Source organism: Dromaius novaehollandiae, chromosome W (assembly GCF_036370855.1).
Source record: "Dromaius novaehollandiae isolate bDroNov1 chromosome W, bDroNov1.hap1, whole genome shotgun sequence".
Taxonomy (NCBI): Eukaryota; Metazoa; Chordata; class Aves; order Casuariiformes; family Dromaiidae; genus Dromaius; species Dromaius novaehollandiae.
The window spans coordinates 6,262,283-6,282,395 of record NC_088130.1 but is presented as its reverse complement, the minus strand read 5'-3'; the positions used below and the strand labels follow the sequence as shown (position 1 = coordinate 6,282,395).

The following is a 20,113-nucleotide window of genomic DNA, read 5'->3' as shown; positions in this document are numbered from 1 at the left end:
CACACGGCCTGCCTCTCTCTCTCTCCCCCTGTCACACGGCCTGCCTCTCTCTCTCTCCCCCTGTCACACGGCCTGCCTCTCTCTCTCTCCCTGTCACGTGGCCTGCCCCTATCTCTCTCTCCCCCGTCGCACGGCCTGCCTCTCTCTCTCTCCCCCGTCGCGCAGCCTGCCTCTCTCTCTCTCTCCCCGTCGCGCGGCCTGCCTCTTTCTCTCTTTTTCTCTCTCTCTCCATCGCGCGGCCTGCCTCTCTCCCTCTCTCCCTCTCTGTCACGCGGCCTGCCTCTCTCTCTCTCCCCGTCGCGCGGCCTGCCTCTCTCCCTCTCTCCCACTTTCTTCCTCCGTTGCGCGGCCTGCCTCTCTGCCTCTCTCTCTCTCTCTCTGTCGCGCGGCCTGTCTCTCTCTCTCTCTGTCTCCCTTCTTCCCTCCGTCGCGCGGCCCGCCTGTCTCTCTTTCTCTCTCTCCCCCTGTCACGTGGCTTGTCTCTCTTTCTCTCTCTCCCCCCTCTCTCCCCCCTTCTCCGTCACATGGTGCGCCTCTTTATTTTTCTCTCTCTCTCTCTCTTCGTCTCTCTCCCCCCGTCGCACGGCCTGCCTCTTTATTTTTCTCTCTCTCTCTCTCTCTCTCTCTTTGTCTCTCTCCCTCCGTCGCGCGGCCTGCCTTTCTCTTTCTCTCTCCCCCTGTCGCGCGGCCTGTCTCTCTCTCTCTCTCTCTTTCTCTCTCCCCTCCTCTTCCCCCCTCCGTCGCGCGGCCTGCCTCTCTTTCTCTCTCCCCCCGTCGCACGGCCTGCCTCTCTCTCTCTCTCTCCCCCCCGTCGCACGGCCTGCCTCTCTCTCTCTCTCTCTCCGTCTCGCTTTCCGTCGCGCGGCCTTTCTCTCTTTCCCCATCGCGTGGCATGTCTCTCTTTCTCTTTCTCACTCTCCCCATCACACGGTCTGCCTCTCTCTCTCTCTTTCTCTCTCTCTCCCCGTTCTGCAGCCTCTCTCTCTCTCTTCCCCTCCGTTGCGCGGTCTCTCTCTCTCTTTTTCTCTCTCCCCGTCGTGCGGCCTGCCTCTCTCTCCCTTCTTTTTCTCTCTCTCCCCGTCGCGCGGCCTGCCCCCCTCTCTCTCTCCCCGTTGCACGGCCTCTCTCTCTCCCTCTCTTTCCCTCTCTTCCTCCGTCGCGCGGCCTGCCTTTCTGTCTCTCTTCCTCTCTGTTGCGCGGCCTGCCTCTTCCCCTCCCCCCCGTCGCACGGCCTGCCTCTCTCTCTCTCCCCCCGTCGCACGGCCTGCCTCTCTTTCTCTCTCTCTCTCTGTCGCGTGGCCTGCCTCTCTCTCTTTCTCTCTCTCCATTGCGCGCCCTGCCTCTCTTTCTCCCCCTCTCTCCGTCGCACGGCCTGTTTCTCTCTCTCTGTCTCTCTCTCTCTGTCGCGCGGCCTGCCTCTCTTTCTCTCTCTCTCTGTCGCGCGGCCTGCCTCTCTCGTTCTCCCCCTCTCCCCCCCACCCGTCGCACGGCCTGCATCTCTCTCTCTCTCTCTCTCTCTCTGTCGCACGGCCTGCCTCTTTCTTTCTCCCCCTTTCCCCCCCATTGCACGGCCTGCCCCTCTCTCTCTCTCTCTCTCTCTCTCTCTCTCTCCCCCGCCGTCGCACGGCCTGCCCCTCTCTCTCTCTCTCTCCCCCCCGTCGCACGGCCTGCCCCCCCTCTCCTCGTCACATGGCCTGCCCCCCCCTCCCCGTCGCACGGCCTGCCTCTCTCTCTCTCTCTCTCTCTCTCCCCGTCGCACGGCCTGCCTCTCTCTCTCTCTCTCTCTCTCTCCCCGTCGCACGGCCTGCCTCTCTCTTTCTCACCCTCCCCCCCGTCGTATGGCCTGCCTCTCTCTCTCTTTTCGTCGCACCACCTGCCCCTCTCTCTTTCTCTCCCCCCGTCGCATGGCCTGCCTCTCTCTCTCTCTCTCTCCCCCCGTCGCACGGCCTGCCTCTCTCTCTCTCTCTCCCCCCGTCGCAAGGCCTGCCTCTCTCTCTCTCTCTCTCTCTCTCTCTCTCCCCCCGTCGCAAGGCCTGCCTCTCTTTTTCTCTCTCTCCCTGTCACGCAGCCTGCCTCTCTTCCTTCTTTTTCTCTCTCTCTGTCGCACGGCCTGCCTCTCTCTCTTTCTCCCCCCGTCGCACGGCCTGCCTCTCTCTCTCTCTCTCTCTCTCCCCCCTCCCCGTCGCACGGCCTGCCTCTTTCTCTCTCTTTTTCTCTCTCTCTCTGTCGCGCGGCCTGCCTCTCTCTCTCTCTCTCTCTCTTTCCGTCGCGCGGCCTGCTCCTCTCTCTCTCTCCCTGTCACGTGGCCTGCGTCTCTCCCTCTCTCCCTCTCTTCCTCTGTCGCGCGGCCTGCCTCTCTGCCTTTCTGCCTCTCTCCCTCTCTGTCGCATGGCCTCTCTCTCTCTCTGTCGCGCGGCCTGCCTCTTCCCCTCTCCCCCTCCCCCCGTCGCACGGCCTGCCCAAACCCCCGTCGCGCGGCCTGCCTCTCTCTCTCTCTCCCCCTCCCCGTCGCGCGGCCTGCCTCTCTCCCTCTCTCCCTCTCTGTCACGCGGCCTGCCTCTCTCTCTCTCCCCGTCGCGCGGCCTGCCTCTCTCCCTCTCTCCCACTTTCTTCCTCCGTTGCGCGGCCTGCCTCTCTGCCTCTCTCTCTCTCTCTCTCTGTCGCGCGGCCTGTCTCTCTCTCTCTCTGTCTCCCTTCTTCCCTCCGTCGCGCGGCCCGCCTGTCTCTCTTTCTCTCTCTCCCCCTGTCACGTGGCTTGTCTCTCTTTCTCTCTCTCTCCCCCCTCTCTCCCCCCTTCTCCGTCACATGGTGCGCCTCTTTATTTTTTTCTCTCTCTCTCTCTCTTCGTCTCTCTCCCCCCGTCGCACGGCCTGCCTCTTTATTTTTCTCTCTCTCTCTCTCTCTCTCTTTGTCTCTCTCCCTCCGTCGCGCGGCCTGCCTTTCTCTTTCTCTCTCCCCCTGTCGCGCGGCCTGTCTCTCTCTCTCTCTCTCTTTCTCTCTCCCCTCCTCTTCCCCCCTCCGTCGCACGGCCTGCCTCTCTTTCTCTCTCCCCCCGTCGCACGGCCTGCCTCTCTCTCTCTCTCCCCCCCGTCGCACGGCCTGCCTCTCTCTCTCTCTCTCTCTCCGTCTCGCTTTCCGTCGCGCGGCCTTTCTCTCTTTCCCCATCGCGTGGCATGTCTCTCTTTCTCTTTCTCTTTCTCACTCTCCCCATCACACGGTCTGTCTCTCTCTTTCTCTCTCTCTCCCCGTTCTGCAGCCTCTCTCTCTCTCTTCCCCTCCATTGCGCGGTCTCTCTCTCTCTTTTTCTCTCTCCCCGTCGCGCGGCCTGCCTCTCTCTCCCTTCTTTTTCTCTCTCTCCCCGTCGCGCGGCCTCTCTCTCTCCCTCTCTTTCCCTCTCTTCCTCCGTCGCGCGGCCTGCCTTTCTGTCTCTTCCTCTCTGTTGCGCGGCCTGCCTCTTCCCCTCCCCCCCGTCGCACGGCCTGCCTCTCTCTCTCTCCCCCTGTCGCGCAGCCTGTCTCTCTCTCCCCCCGTCGCACGGCCTGCCTCTCTCTCTCTCCCCCCGTCGCACGGCCTGCCTCTCTTTCTCTCTCTCTCTCTGTCGCGTGGCCTGCCTCTCTCTCTTTCTCTCTCTCTGTCGCGCACCCTGCCTCTCTTTCTCCCCCTCTCCCCGTCGCACGGCCTGTTTCTCTCTCTCTGTCTCTCTCTCTCTGTCGCGCGGCCTGCCTCTCTTTCTCTCTCTCTCTCTCTCTCTCCCCCCGTCGCACGGCCTGCCTCTCTCTCTCTCTCTCCCCCCGTCGCACGGCCTGCCTCTCTCTCTCTCTCTCTCCCCCCCCCGTCGCACTGCCTGCCCCCCCTCCCCCCGTCGCACGGCCTGCCTCTCTCTCTTTCCCCCCCCTCCCCGTCACACGGCCTGCCTCTCTCTCTTTTTTTCTCTCCCCCGTCGCGCGGCCTGCCTCTCTCTCTCTCTCTCTCTCCCCCCCCGTCGTGCGGCCTGCCTCTTTCTCTCTCTCTTTTTCTCTCTCTCTCCGTCGCGCGGCCTGCCTCTCTCCCTTCTTTTTCTCTCCCCCCCGTCGCGCGGCCTGCCTCTCTCTCTCTCTCCCCCCCCGTCGCGCAGCCTGCCTCTCTCTCTCTCTCTCTCTCCCCCCCCGTCGCGCAGCCTGCCTCTCTCTCTCTCTCTCTCTCTCTCTCTCCCCCCCCGTCGCGCAGCCTGCCTCTCTCTCTCTCTCTCTCTCTCCCCCCGTCGCGCGGCCTGCCTCTCTCTCTCTCTTTTTCTCTCTCTGCGTCGCGCGGCCTGCTTCTCTTTCTCTCTCTCTCTCTTTTTCTCTCTCTCCGTCGCGCGGCCTCTCTCTCTCTTTCTCTCTCTCCCTGTCGCGTGGCCTGCCCCCCCCTTTCTCTCGCTCCGTCGTGTGGCCTGCCCTTCTCTCTCTCTCTCTTCCCCTTACCCGTGGCCTGCCCCCCCTTCCATCGCGTAGCTTTCCCCGCTCTCTCTCTCTTTCTCTCCCTTACCTGCAGCCTGCTTCTCTCTCTCTCTCTCTCCCTCCATCGCGTGGCCTGCCCCCCCGCCCCGCGCGGCCTCCCTCCCTCTCTCTCTCTCCCCTTCGTGTGGCCTCCCTTCCTCCCTCCCTCTCTCTCTCTCTCTCACGCAGCCTTCCTTCCTCTCCCTCTCTCTCTCTCACATGGTCTCTGTGTCTGTCTGTGTGCCTGCCTCTCTCTCTCTCTGTCATGCGGCCTCCCTCCCTTCCCCCCTCCATCACGCGGCCTGCCTCTCTCTGCCTCTCTCACGCACACGTGCCCCGTCGCGCAGCCTGCCTCTCTCTCTCTGTCGTGTGGTGTCTCTGTCTCTCTCTCTCTCTGTTGCGTGGCATCCCTCCCTCTCTCTCTTTCTCTCTCTATCACGTGGCCTCCCTCCCTCCCTCTCTCTCTGTTGCGTGGCCTCACTCCCTCCTTCTCTCTCTCTCTCTCTCTCTCTCTCTATGTTGTATGGCCTGCCTCCCTCCCTCTCTTTCTCTCTCTCTCTCTCCCTCTCCCCCCACGTCGCGCGGCCTCCCCCTCTCCCCCCCCTCTCCCCCCCCTCTCCCCCCCCTCTCCCCCCTCTCTCCCCCCTCTCTTCCCCCTCCCCCCATCATGCGGCATCCATCTCTCTCTCTCTCTCTCTCTCTCTCTCTCTCTGTTGCACGGCCTCTCCCCCCCCGTCGCGCGGCCTCCCTCTCTCTCTCTCTGTCACGCGGCCTCCCTTCCCCTCTTGCTCTCTGTCGCATGTTCTCCCTCCCCCCTCCCTCTCCTTCTCTCTCTGTCACATGGTCTCCCTTCTTCTTTCTCTCTCTCTTTCTCTGTCACATGGTCTCCTTCCCTCCCTTTCTCTTTCTCTCTCTCTCTCTCTCTCTCTGTTGCGCGGCCTGCCCCCCCCCGTCGCGCGGCCTGCCTCTCTCTCTCTTCCCCCCGCCTCTCTCTCTGTCGCGCGGCCTGCCTCTCTCTCTCTTCCCCCCCCCATCGCGCGGCCTGCCTCTCTCTCTCTTCCTCTCTCTCTCTCTCTCTGTCGCGCGGCCTCCCTCCCTCTCCTCCTCTCTCTGTCACACAGCCTTCCTCCCTCTCTCTCTGTTTCTCTCTGTCACGCGGCCTCCCTTTCTCTCTCTCTCTGTCTTTTCTGTCACATGGCCTCCCTCCCTCCCTCCCTCTCTCCGTCACACCGCCTCCCTCTCTCTCTCTTTCTCTCTCTCTCTGTCACGCGGCATCCATCTCTCTCTCTCTCTGTCACGCGGCATCCATCTCTCTCTCTCTCTTTCTCTCTGTCACGCAGCCTCCCTCCCTCCCTCCCTCTCTGTCACGTGGCATCCATCTCTCTCTCTTTGTCACGCGGCATCCATCTCTCTTTCTCCCTCTCTCTGTTGCACGGCCTCTCCCCCCCGTCATGCAGCCTCCCTCTCTCTTTCTCTCCCCCTCTCTCTATCCCCCTCTCTCCCTCTCTCTCCCCATTGTGCGGCCTCTCTCTCTCTCTCCCCCCCCCCGTCGTGCGGCCTGTCTCTTTCTCTCTCTCTTTGTCTTTCTCTCTCTTTCTGTCGCGTGGCCTGCCCCCCCCGTCGCGCGGCCTGCCTCTCTCTCTCTGCCCCCCGCCTCTGTCGCGCGGCCTGCCTCTCTCTCTCTTCCCCTCTCTCTCTCTCTCTCTCTGTCGCACGGCCTCCCTTCCTCTCCTCTCTCTGTCACATAGCCTTCCTCCCTCCCTCTCTGTTTCTCTCTGTCACGCGGCCTCCCTTTCTCTCTCTCTCTCTCTTTCTGTCACATGGCCTGCCTCTCTCTCCCCCCATCGCACTGCCTCCCTCTCTCTCTCTGTCTCTGTCGCACGGCCTTCCTCCCTCCCTCCCTCTCTCTCTGCTGCGCGGCCTTCCTCCCTCCCTCCCTCCCTATCTCTCCCCCCATCACGCGGCCTCTCCCTCTCTCTGTCTCCTTTTCTCTCTCTCTCTCTCTCTGTTGTGCAGTCTTCCTCTCTCTCTTTGTTGCATGGCCTCCCTCCCTCCCTTCCTCTCTCTCTCTCTGTCGCATGGTCTCCCTTCCTTTCTCTCTCTTGCTTTGTCTGTCGCGCAGCCTTCTTCCCCCCCGGTCTCGCACGCGGCCTCCTTCCCTGTCTCTCTCTCTCTCTCTCTGTCGCACGGTCTCTCAGTTGCTTTCTCTGTCTGTCCCGTGGCCTACCTCCCCCCCCGTCTGTCGTATGGCCGCCTTCTCTCTCTCTCCCTATCACGTGGCCTACTTCTCTCTCTCTCTTTCTCCTTCTGTCTCTCTGTCGCGTGGCCTCTTTTCCTCTCTTTCTCTGTCGTGTGGTCTCCCTCCCCTCCCTCTCTCTCTCTCTCTCTGTCGCGTGGCCTCCCTCCCCCCCACTCTCTCTCTGTCGCGTGGCCTCCCCCCCCCACACACTCTCTCTCTCTGTCACGTGGCCTCCCTTCTTCCCTGTCTCTCTCTCTCTGTCACGTGGCCTGCCTCTCTCTCTCTTTCTCTCTCTGTCATGTGGCCTGCCTCTCTCTCTCTCTCTCTCTCCCCATCGTGCAGCCTGCCTCTCTATTTCTCTCTCTCTCTCTCTCTCTCTCTCTCTCTTTTTCTCTCTCCCTTTCCGTTGCACGGCCTGCCTCTCTTTCTCTCTCCCCCTCTCTGTCGTGTGGCCTCCCTCTCTCTGTCTCTATCGCGCAGCCTTCCTCTCTCTCTCTCTCTCCCCCTCTCCGTTGTGCGGCCTCCCCCCTCCTCCTCCCTCCCCCCTTCTCCGTCACGCAGCCTTCCTCCCTCCCTTCCCCTCTCTCCCACTCTCTCCCTCTCCCCGTTGTGTGGCCTCTCTCTCTCCCTCTCTCTCCCCCCCTCGCACGGCCTCCCTTCTCCTCCCTCTCCCCCTGCCCCTTGCTTGACCTCCCTCTCTCCCCTCCTCTGTAGTGCAGCCTTCCTGTCTCTCTTCCCCCCCACCCCCCCATCTGTCACACTGCCTCCCTCTCCTGTCTCCTTGGTCGCACGGTATCCCTCTCTCCCCTCTGTCGCACGGCCTTCCTCTTTCTTCCTTTCTGTCCTGCGGCCTACCTCCCCCCACATTGCACAGCCTCCCTCCCCACCGTCTGTCGCATGGCCGCCTTCTCTCTCTCTCGCTCTGTCGTGTGGCCTGCTTCTCTCTCTCTCTCTCTCTCTCTCTCTCTCTCTCTCTCTCTCTCTGTCTGTCTCCCCCCATGCGCAGCCTGCCCCTCTCTCTCTCTCTCTTTCTGTCTCTGTCGCACAGCCCCTCTCTCTCTCTCTCTCTCTCTCTCTCTCTCTCTTCCTCTCTCTCTCTTTGTCATGTGGCCTCCCTCCCAGTCTCTCTCTCTCTCTTTCACGCAGCCTCCCTTTCTCCCCATCGCACGGTCTCTCTCTCTCTCTCCGTCGCAAGGCCTGCCTCACTTGCTCTCTTTCGCATGCGCACTCGCTTGCTCTCCCCCTCTCCCCCCTCTCCCCCCCTCTCCCCCCTCTCCCCCCCTCTCCCCCCCTCTCCCCCCTCCCCCCTCTCCCCCCTCTCCCCCCCTCTCCCCCCCTCTCCCCCTCCCCCTCCCCTCCCTCCCCCTCCCCCCCCTCCCTCCCCCTCCCTCCCCCTCTCCCCCTCCCTCCCCCTCCCTCCCCCTCTCTCCCCCCTCTCTCTCTCCCCCCCTCTCTCTCTCCCCCCCTCTCCCCCCTCTCTCTTCCCCCCCCTCTCTCTCCCCCCCACTCTCTCTCTCCCCCCCTCTCTCTCCCCCCCTCTCTCTCTCCCCCCCCTCTCTCTCTCCCCCCCTCTCTCTCCCCCCCTCTCTCCCCCCTCTCCTCTCTCCCCCCTCTCTCTCCCCCCCTCTCTCTCTCCCCCCCTCTCTCTCTCCCCCCTCTCTCTCTCCCCCCTCTCTCTCTCCCCCCCTCTCTCTCTCCCCCCCCTCTCTCTCCCCCCCCCTCTCTCTCCCCCCCCTCTCTCTCCCCCCCCTCTCTCTCCCCCCCCCTCTCTCTCCCCCCCCTCTCTCTCCCCCCCCTCTCTCTCCCCCCCTCTCTCTCCCCCCCCCTCTCTCCCCCCCCTCTCCCCCCCCCCCTCTCCCCCCCCCTCTCCCCCCCCCTCTCTCCCCCCCCTCTCCCCCCCCTCTCTCCCCCCCCTCTCTCCCCCCCCCTCTCTCCCCCCCCTCTCTCCCCCCCCTCTCTCCCCCCCCTCTCCCCCCCCTCTCCCCCCCCCTCTCCCCCCCCTCTCCCCCCCTCTCCCCCCCCTCTCCCCCCCCTCTCTCCCCCCCCTCTCTCTCCCCCCCTCTCTCTCCCCCCCCTCTCTCTCCCCCCCCTCTCTCTCCCCCCCCTCTCTCTCCCCCCCCTCTCTCTCCCCCCCCTCTCTCTCCCCCCCCTCTCTCTCCCCCCCTCTCTCTCCCCCCCCTCTCTCTCCCCCCCTCTCTCTCCCCCCCTCTCTCTCCCCCCCCTCTCTCTCCCCCCCCTCTCTCTCCCCCCCCTCTCTCCCCCCCTCTCTCCCCCCCCTCTCTCCCCCCTCTCTCCCCCCCCTCTCTCCCCCCCTCTCTCCCCCCCTCTCTCCCCCCCCTCTCTCCCCCCCCCTCTCCCCCCCCTCTCTCTCCCCCCCCTCTCTCTCCCCCCCTCTCTCTCCCCCCCTCTCTCCCTCCCCCCCTCTCTCCCCTCCCCCCTCTCTCCCTCCCCCCCTCTCTCCCTCCCCCCTCTCTCCCTCCCTCTCTCCCTCCCTCTCTCCCTCCCTCCCTCCCTCTCTGCCTCTCCCCCTTTCTCTGCCTCTCCCTTTCTCTCTGCCTCTTTCTCTTTTTCTCTCTCTGCGCCTCTTTCTCCCTCCCTTTCTCCCTCCCTTTCTCCCTCCCTTTCTCCCTCCCTTTCTCCCTCCCTTTCTCCCTCCCTTTCTCCCTCCCTTTCTCCCTCCCTTTCTCCCTCCCTTTCTCCCTCTCTTTCTCCCTCCCTTTCTCCCTCCCTTTCTCCCCCTCCCTTTCTCCCCCTCCCTTTCTCCCCCTCCCTTTCTCCCCCTCCCTTTCTCCCCCTCCCTTTCTCCCCCTCCCTTTCTCCCCCTCCCTTTCTCCCCCTCCCTTTCTCCCCCTCCCTTTCTCCCCCTCCCTTTCTCCCCCTCCCTTTCTCCCCCTCCCTTTCTCCCCCTCCCTTTCTCCCCCTCCCTTTCTCCCCCTCCCTTTCTCCCCCTCCCTTTCTCCCCCTCCCTTTCTCCCCCTCCCTTTCTCCCCCTCCCTTTCTCCCCCTCCCTTTCTCCCCCTCCCTTTCTCCCCCTCCCTTTCTCTTTTTTCTCTGTGTCTCTCTCTGTGTCTCCCCCCCCTTTCTCCCCCCCCCCCTTTCTCTGTCTCTCTCTCGGTGTTGCACAATCTCTCTCCCTCCCCATGTTGCATGCGTGCGCACTTGCTCTCCCTTTCTCTCGCGCTCTCCCCCCCCCCCTTCTGGGTCACACAATCTCTCTTTCTGGGGCACATAATCTCTTTCTCTCTCTCTCTCTGGGTCATGTTATCTCTGTTTCTCTCCCTGAGTCTCTTGTTCTTTATGCCATTTTTCATTTGGGCTAATTTGTGTTATGTGCTTTGAACCTGCCTGACTTTTTATTTCCAAAGTAGTATGCATTTCTCATTTACTTCCCAATTCTCTTCACGTAGGTTATTTATTTATTTATTTGATTATGAATGCATGTTCTTGAACTTAAATAGCAGATGCTGTTTACTCTGCTTGTCTTTTGCATAATACAAGTATATCATTTCATGGTTGACTTTTGTAGCCTAGTTAGTGCTTTGTATGATGACTTGTTAAATAGGGTGTGACCGCGAGGTGGGCAAGAGAGGGTTGGATACTGGCGAAGAGAGACACTCAAAGTTCATGAGGGGTTAAACAGGATAGATTTAATAGAGGACTTGCACTCCAAGCTGTGCTGGGAGCCCTGGGAGCCGCACGGAGAAGTCACTGATGGGAGGCTGGTGGACGCATGGGTCGGACGCCCAGGCAGGACTCCACTTATTGCATCCTAAGGGCCCCTTAAATCTACTAGAAGTATGTCTTTATCTCAGCTGTGCTAACCTTGACTAGCTACTGTTCGGGAAGCAGCTAGATGTTGTTGACAAAACGGAATAGGTATGCCTGGTTCCAATGGGAATTCAGTCAGTGTGTAGTTTCACACTCTGGACCTGCTACCACGTACTCTGCCAGTCACTGACTCCTTGCCAGGTCTTCTGCAGGTGTTCTCACTACACTCCACCCCCTGACTGACAGAGACATGGTATTGGTGCCACCAGTGTGTGGACAAGGTTCAGACATGCCTTTCAGGTATTAGCCTAACTAAAAAGCTAAGGTGTACAAGCAACTAAATCATAGTGAATATACATATGTATATATAGTAAATTAAAACATGTATGCACACAAAACTGATCAGCCCAGAACCAGGAGCATAATGCGTTTTCCCCATAGTCTTAAATTCAACAGGCATGATGACAGTCACTGCCAGGGGTTGTCCCACGCTGATTCTTCGGACTTTACATCACATAGTCCTTGGAGTAGGCTCTTTATCTTGTGGATGTTGGGTTCGATGTGATCACCGCAGTTCCATTGGTGTCCTAACTACTGTCAGTGTACAGGGTTAGGATGGAGAGCAGCAATGTTATGGCTCCGCTTAGCATATTCATCACGTCTCAGTTCTCTGGGTGAGAGTGTCCTAGAGGGGACATAGACTGGGACACTTTCCCCTTTGGTTAGTACCAGGTGGGTGTCTCCTGGGCCATCAGCAATGATTTCCCCTTCCGACTGTTCGGGTTTAGTCAGATCACGCACCTACACAGCACTCCCTGTAGACCCGAAACCACCTAGCTGCTGGGTGGGCCGCAAGGAATCTACTTTCTGGATAGTGGGGACCCCTGTCTGCTCACATATCAGTTGGGCTATTTGGTCTCCCTGTGTACATCACAGGGGTTGGGATCCGGTGTAATGGATTGCACCCTTCACCTCTTCAGGATAGTCTGAGTCAACGATCCCTGCAGTGACGTTCACCCGGCCCCCCCAGAGAGCTAAACTATTACAGGGCGCTAAGTGACCATAATACCCTTGAGGTATGGCAACTGCTAACTCCATGCTCACAAGATGGTGGCTGTCTGGTTCCAGGGTTATTTCTTTGTGTGATAATCGCAGACCCAATCCTGCATTCCAGGCGCAGCTCGCCTGAGGAGGCAGGCTTGGGGGTGCAGCCTTTGCACTCTTAAGCACATGCGGCCGCTTGATGGATTCCCCTTTGAAATGAGCATACGGGGTAGAGCCACGCAGTGGTCGGTCATTGAGGCAGGCAGTTGCCTGGTGAATGTTTTTGCTCCAACCCGTGAGGGTACCAGTAGGGGACAATTTGCACAGCTGCTCTTTGAGCAGCCTGTTCATTCACTCTATCAATCCTGCCCGTTGCGGATGGTAGGGTACATGATATGTCCAGGCTATTCCTCGCTCTCTGGCCCAATGTTGAATGTCATTCCCTGTAAAATGAGTGCCCTGATCACTTTGGATTTCCACTGGGGAACCATATAACCCAATCAGGTCTTCTAATGCCTTAATGGTGTGAGCCTGGGTAGCTGTGGAGGAAGAGTGGGTGCGCAATACACCAGAGCAGATATCCACAGGGGTCAGGACATATCTGTTGCTGCTGGCTTTCTGGTAGGGGTCCAATAGAATCAATTTGCCACCCCTCCCCAGGCTTTTGTCATCTGCAAATATAACACTTTTCAGTCTGCAACTGCTGCGGAGAGAAGCGGGTACAACGGGGGCAATGCTGTCTGGTCCCTCTTTGTGCTGCTGGCAGCTCCCCCTGCGTGCACGCTGCCGGCGGGGCAGTGGGTGTCTCCGGTCCCCCCCTGTGCTCTCCAGGCTGCTTGCCGTGCTCCCCCACCCCCGGGGGCTGCGTGCGCTGCTCCAGCTGGAGCCGTAGCCACCGCTCGAGCAGCTCTGTGCTGGGTTTACCATCCACCTCCTGCCATGCTATGCCCGCTCGCAGCAGGTCTCGGAACATAGTGCCGCGACTGGCCCTTTCTTTCTGTTTCACGTTTACCCGCCCATTTCCCGACTTCCCATCTCTGCTAATAGAGGACGCCTCTGCCAGCTGAGATGGCAGCGCTGCGACTTCCCCCACCATACCTGCCCCCCACCAATCTCAGGTAGCACCATCGCTTTAAGATTGGGGGGGGTGAGGGGGGGCAGTTTGCAGCATCTTAATCCGGATGATTTTGCTCATGGGGATCTGATCCGGTCCGGTAAACTCGGGGGAGTAAATTCTGGACAACATTCCTAATTGCCGCAGCTGGTTTATCCCTGCTGCAATAGTAGTCCACCCGGTGAGCCCGTCATCGATGCCCGCGGCAGTCGGCCAGGTTAACCGCGCCGCGCCCAGCATCCACTGCATTAGGGAGGGGGAAACGTTTCGGTTTTGCTGCTGCAGGGTGCAGAGGGTGTTGCGCAGCCTGGGATCCTGAGGCAGAGCCCCCATTCTGTCGAGCTCCTCGCTAGTAAAATAAACCGCATCTGTCCCATCATCCCACAGCCTCAACAGCCCCTCTAACAGCCCTTCACGGGGCTGCTGCCTGTAGCGCCCCTGCATATCCTGCAGCTCTGATGCTTTAAAATCACGAGTAGTTTTAGTCTGCTGCAGATTGGCTGCATGCAGTCCGGTAAGCTGCTGCTCTGCCGCCAGCCGGGCCGCTACCTCCCCCTCATGCTCTGTGCCTGGCTCTGAGCTGGGGGGGGCTTGTCGGGGTCCCAGACATTGCCATCCTAAGTTTCTGGATCCCAATCCGTTTTTCGTACCAGTGCCCACACAGCCAGGGGATGGACATCTCGCCACCCCCACTGTCACCGCCAGCAATTTGCAATGTGGGTGGCCATAACAGCACACTGGTGCTCCAGCTTCTCAGCTTGATCCACGGTTGCAGTTGCAACCCCTTGGGTCAGTTGGCGAGCCTCCTTAGTGGCTTCGAGATCACTTTCCAACTGCTTGTTTCGCTGGCGCTACGTCAACAACGCCTCGTCCAGGGTGTGGAGTGCAGTCAGGAAGATCCACCCCAGATTCCCTGCTGCCTTTTGCGCTGCCAGCCCTGCTTTTTCCAGACGGAGCTTGGAAACCAGTTCCACTAGCCGTTCTGGGGAAACCCCTGGCTCACTCTCTAGCTCTGGCCATGCTGTGGGGGCGACCCACTCTGCCAACTTGCGAGCCATGGGTGCCCATCGACCTGTAGCGGGCCACCCGGGAATGCGGCTCCCTGCTTCCCCCTTGTCCTTTCACCCCCAAAGAGGCATCTCCACACCGGTATCCTGCCGACTACGCCAAATGTGACCACAGGGTGGGCAAGAGAGGGTCGGATACTGGCAGAGAGAGACACTCAAGGTTCACAAGGGGTTAAACAGGATAGATTTAATAAAGGACTAACACTCCAAGCTGCGCGGGGAGCCTGGGGAGCTGCATGGAGGGGTTGCTGATGGGAGGCTGCTGGACACACAGGTCAGGCGCCCAGGCGGGACTCCACTTGTTGTATCCTAAGGGCCCCTTAAATCTAACCTTGAGTAGCTACTGTCCGGGAAGCAGCTAGACATTGTTGACAAAACGGAATATGCATGTCTGGCCCTGATGGGAATTTGGTCAGTGTGTAGAGAGCGCACTCTGGGGCTGCTGTCATGTACTCTGCCAGTCACTGACTCCTCACCAGATCTTCCACAGGTGTTCTCGCTGCATAGGGTTTCTAAAGGTTTGTGATCTGTTTCTTCTCAGCACATTTCTACCAAAGTCATATTAATGAATATGAAAAATATGGCAGCATTTATTCTGAGAACCATTTTCTGTTTTTTTTCCAGTCAATTCTTTAGCAATAGACCCTACTGAATAATTACCTTGTGTATCTTTTTACCCAGTCTTACAGTAAAGAATGTTTTTGTGATTTTCTTTTGTTACCAGGAGTTTTTTTTTCCTCTCTCTGTAGCTCTGTTGTTATGTTATTTAGGCTTGGAGATGTGCAGCATGCCCATGAATTTGCGTGGAGTGTCTTGGAGGTTGTAAAAATCCTTGTGTCTTTCGCTCAGTCTGCTCATGTCCATTATCTTTTGGGGAGTGGTCAAACTCCAGTTATTATAAAATGTGTCCTTGCATAATAGTACCATTCAGTATTAGCTATCATTTGTTCTTATTCAGTATGTGCTGCTTCCTGTGGTATGGAGCAGAACTGTATGTAGTATCTCTAAATGTAATGTTATTTGCTTTTACCTTGAATCAGAACATAAGCCAGAGTTTTTGCTCAGGGTCTTAATCATCTGGGACATGATCCTTTGGATACATCTCAGGTGTTGAGACAGTCGCATGGAGAAATTGAGAGATACTTATTTATATGTTCAAATGTGAAAACTATGATGCAAAACTAGCAGTAGAAAATTTTCAAACTCTTCTGTTGAGTCACATCGATGAAAACCATAGTTTTTCCTCTGAAACCAAACGCATTCTCACGTGGTAGTTTCCACCTGAACTGTTATTGCTGTATAGTGAGTATATTTACTAGCTGTGTTTAAACTTCTTAATTTGTAGTAGTCTTCGATTTTGCTTTAATTTCTTGTTGTGATTTTATGTTACAAGTCAACTGGTGCCTGCCAGGAATCTCTTATATTTAGTAAATTGTGGGGGTTTATATCTTTTTATCTTTAGTTCATCATGTCCCATTAATCAGTCCGTTATATATGCTTAATGAAAAGCATTGTCTTTCTCTTTGTTAAAATGATAATTCTGTGAGATAATATGCAGGTGCAGAATGTAATTTGGAAAAAAAAAAAGCATGTGGGACTTCTTGTTTCACCATTTCAGACTGAACTTTTCTTTTTCAGATACACTGATGTGGTTTTCTAAGAGTCTGTTTTTTGTCCTTGTGATTAGTATAGGAGTGTGTGTGTTTGAGGGTGGTATTTTTATTTAGAATGGTTGCCGATCTCTTCGTGTGCTTGTTCTGACTGGCTGCAATATTGTTTTTTCTCATGTTCTCTTTTTGTTCACTTATTTCTGATGTTTGAAACCATTTTGTTCAAGAACCTTGTTTGCTAAATTTGTTGAGAAATGGAAAACATTTTTCTGCTGCTTTCATAACCAGAGCTTGTCTTTCCATTAGTGTTCATGAATATTTCACTCCTGTATTAGTTTTGGCATTTTATGTACAACTCACATATAGTCAGTGTAGCCCTTGTGCCTGGAAGTGGCACTTCCAGAGAATTACTTGCCACGCATATCATATCACTTGTGTTGGATATTTTCACTTTTTCTTCCAGTTTCTTCTATGCTTAATGCAGAACAAATCTTGTCTTGGGAATTTGTTTCCCCTTTGTATTCTATCTTTATGACTTGGAGTGTATTTGGAAACAAATTCACTCCTGTTCATTACTGCTGTTCTTTCACGTCCTTTAGTGTTTTTCCATAATATGTTTTCCCTTAGCCCTATAAATATGTACTGCTCTTGGTATTGCCACGTCCACTTCTTGTGGTAAACCAACCTTGACTTGGTTACTAGTTCTATGGAGCTCATTCCTGCCTGGAGGCAGGTTTCATATAAGGAAAATGGGACCCTCCTCAAATTAAGGAGGGGAGAGGTTTTTTTTTTGTGTGTGCGTGTGCGCGCGTGCGCATTTGTTTTTTAAGGACCTTAGTTAACATTTTATAGTCTCCTTCTGGTTTCTTTAGTAATGATTCTGGATGTGTCGCATGGAAAAACATAGAGGACTTCACCCTTGTTATGCTCCCAAAGAAATTTAGAAATGCTCTAGTCAAGTAGCTTCCTTTTCATCCAAGATTCTGTTTTCTTCTTATACCATGCAATAGGGGCATGCTAAGAGTCTGGTCTTTGTTTTCTGGCATCAGTCACTTTACAAGGATCTGCAGTTGTCAGAAACCAGAACTTTGGTCCTAAGTAGGTGGCTGTACCTGCAGACTCCAAACTGCTTCAACAGGGAGATGCACATAGTTTTTCTCTTTGGGATCAGCCTCACACTGAAGGAATCCATAGGAATTTTACTGCTGAATTCAGTAGGAAAAGGATGGAGGCCCCATTTTGTTTCTTTTGTGAGCTGATGACCTGTATTTCACTCACCCAGGTGAACATGCCTACAAATGTTCCTCCTGCACATTTTCCACCATGACAATTAGCCAGCTGAAAGAGCATTCCTTGAAAGTGCATGGGAAAGCACTGACACTACCAAGACCCCGCATTGTCAACCTCTCAGCCTCACATGCTCACCACACCTCCAAGAACCGCGCTCCTGCTGAAGAGGTGGAGGACTCTAATGGTAAGAGGTGTCTCAGAGCAATAATTTAATTGTCTAAGATGCTACTTAATGTTTTTATTTAAAAAAAATATTAAGGCAGCCAGCTTACTTGAAAAGCAGCTTCCTTTGGTCATTAAGAAAAATCTGAAGTTGCATGAAAAACAAAAATAAATGTGGTGGTCTAGTACTTGACCTGCAGTAGAACCTCACTAGTTTGTATATCACCAACTTGTCCTGCCAATAGTTGGCCTTTGGAATAAGTCAGGCTGGCTTTACTTTTCAGCAAAGATTTACAACATAGGAAATGTTCAGTGGCAGAGCTCCCATTAAAAGTCAATAGGAAAGGGAACATCTAATTCCATTTGTGCTTCTGAAAAACATCCCTTTATCTTGTTAGCAGAGCACTTTAGTGTAGCCATATGATTAAGCTTAAAAAGTAGACCTGTAATAATAGTAAAAGTAATTATTCTCTTGCTCCTGCTACAGAGCTCATTAAAAAGTACCTCCAAATATTCTCTTTGTCTGCTGGAAAGAGGCTCTGAGAATTGTTTTCCTTTCCCTGCTTTCCTTGAAAGCTGTTGTGCCCTTGTGTACGAGGAGCAGGAAGAAGATATCTGGGAGGTAGGGGGAGGAAGGGGATTTTTGAGTGTAGTCAGTAGAGAAAATGCAGACTTGTAGGAGAGATGTAGTATGATACCTTGACAAGCTTTCAGATATTTGCAGTAGTAGCTTATGCAACATACTTTGGGCTGCCAATTAAGGAAAGAGTTGGTTCTTGGACAAGAAGCCATCTTGACTCCTGGATGAGTTGCATTGACAGTGGAGGAGAATGTAGCAGGACTTAAAAGGTTCAGGTGTGTTAGTAGATGTTCCGGAAAATTGTAGGGGAGATTTTTAGGAAAAGGAAAATTGTTCAACTCTTTCCATAGGTTTGAGGGAGTTTGTTTGCATTTCTTTTTGAAATATATTTGAAATATATTTCCTATCCCAGAGCAGTAGTGTAACTGTTTGTGTCAATCTATAAAATGAGTCAGTGGGGAAAGCTTTGTTAGCAAGACATCATCAGAAGCTGCTGCTCTTTGTGAGAAGACCTACTTGATCTTCTGTGTGTTTTGTGATATTTTGCTATATAAAGAATCTGTTCTTTGTACTCTAACTTCCCTAGAGGTAAAATACCCAATTCTTAAAAACAAGAAAACAAACAAAAAAACAGATGTGAAAGACTAGCTGATGGTAATCACTAGCATGACTTTTCACTGTTTTGTGTAGCATAAGGACACTGGCTGTTTTTGTCATTCTGAACAACAAACAAGTTCTATTGGAAACAATAAGTTTGCTATTGCAGTGAAAAGTTTTGTTCTTCTAGTAGTTTTACAGGTATTCTTTCTTCTGCAAAAAATAAATAGTTTTGTTCTGTTTGTTTTCAGTTGTGTGGCTTGTTTGTTTGGGTTTACTTACTTATTACTTACTTTTATTTGTGCTATATGCTGAAATGTGGCATAATGCTTTGGAGTTCTTACACAGTGAAAATGCAGCATAAATTGAAAGTTGTCAAAATGTTTGGTCTTTGTGGATTTTGTCTGTGCCTCCTCTCCCCCCCCCCCCCCCAAGGATCTGTTTTGTCATGTGTTTTCAATCTTCATTAGAGCCAAAACATATCTGAGTTGATCTCCACCAAGATGTGTTGTATGAATTTAATGCTAATATTGTCATACAGTAGGGTAGTATGTGTCACAGAGCAGTACTGGAAACCCTTATGTGTGTAGGCTTAGCTCTGTTCCTGTTGACTGCAGCGCAAGGCAATGAAATCATCCTGTCTGCGTTGTCGAGTCATAAGAATATTAAAAGACCACCATTTCTGTCAATAAAGAAGGGTTGAAAGCAAGGTGGGCACATAAATGTTATAGGATTAAACACTGGAAAACAGATGACCAGGTCTTATCTGCAGAGTGACCACCAGTTTGGGAGAATGCCCATGCAAATAGACGCTTGTTTGCATAAGTACTGGTGTTATGTGTATTTGCTTGTTATTTGAAGGCTGTGGAGGTGGTGGACTGCCTTCCTTTCATAAACTGGAGAAATCCAGAAGTGAAACCTATTGTTTCACATAAAACTAAATGACTCAATAGATTGATAAATGGTTTGGTGTTATTCATGCACAGCAAAAGTTTCTTGGGAGTATGTAAAATATTTGCCATAAATCGCCCTGGCTTCCACTATTGCTTATTTTGAGTAGTTCTTTATTTTGTGACCAACCCCGTTGGCCTAACTGCTTTGTAGAACAAGGTACTACTCTATATTGATATATGGAAGACTTGGAGCCTCATAAGTTTACTTATATCATGACTACAATAATTTCAAATAACACTTAATTTTTACTAATTAAGAATGTTTGATCACCATGAGAACACGGTGAATTGAGAGTGATAAACCAGACATCTTGTGGATATGACTTCTAATGTCTTTTCATTCACACTGCCATTGCACAAGATCTTCCTTTTTAGTGGTAGCCAGCTCTACAATGTGGAAAGCAGCACACTTCATGTATGTCCTTGAAACTTGATTATGCTTTTAACTCTCATGCAAACCAAACAGTATCTATCATTAATACAAGCACACATCGCACAACATGCACAGAGTCAGAGCTATAATTTTTTTTTTTAGTTTCCCAGTACACAACACATCAACATATTTGTTACATTTAATTACTTGCAGCAGCAAATGCATTGAAAAACAAAACACTCAGTGCCCTATTCCAGCTTTTCCTGAACTTTAGCCTTTATCAGTGGAAAAAAAGATTTGCCTCACCTGGAGTCTGGAATATAAATGCATCTGCCCTGATTTGCCAGAGCCTGGCTAGGTACAAAACTGCTCAACTCGGAAAACAGCCCCAGAGACGGGACCTAGAAGTGTAAATACCTTCCCATACACCTTCTTTTAAAATATGATATTATATAATCAGGATGCATCTTCTTTGTGTTCCTTGACAGATGAAATCCTGAGGGTCTCAAAGGGCCTTCAGCAGGTTACTAGAATAGAACCAGAAGAGAACTGTGGGGAAGAGAGGCTTTTTAAAGACAGTCTCTCATCTAGCACTGGTGAGATAGGATTGTTATTGAGAACTACTAAGGCACAGAGCTGCTCTCCTTCCTCTTCCACCTTCCAGAAGAGAGGCAGACTTTCCATGTGCTCAGACATGTTATCCCTGATTTATTTATTTTTGTAACATATGCTTTTGTAACTTACCTTTTTTTTTTTTTTTTTAATTGCTGTGCAGTGTTGTCCTTCATGAGAAGTGTTTTATAACCTCCTGCGCAGGGCAGAAAGTCTCTAAACCTGTTGCTTGCAGGACCATTCCTTG

General features: G+C 54.0%; 1 protein-coding gene across 10 annotated transcripts in view; it reads left to right on the top strand.

Annotated features, from left to right (window-relative positions):
* LOC135323515 (zinc finger protein 462-like) overlaps positions 1-20,113 on the top strand; it is a 117,374-nt gene that overhangs the window by 64,680 nt on the left and 32,581 nt on the right. For 8 of the 10 annotated variants that reach the window (XM_064500215.1, XM_064500209.1, XM_064500216.1 and 5 more), the window contains exon 7: positions 16,582-16,773. The exons of 1 other annotated variant lie outside the window; for it this stretch is intronic. In XM_064500215.1, the coding sequence (XP_064356285.1) occupies positions 16,582-16,773 (192 nt within the window). Of the gene's footprint in view, positions 1-16,581; positions 16,774-20,113 lie in introns of those variants that run through there. One more of the 10 variants, XM_064500219.1, reaches the window with a different exon arrangement.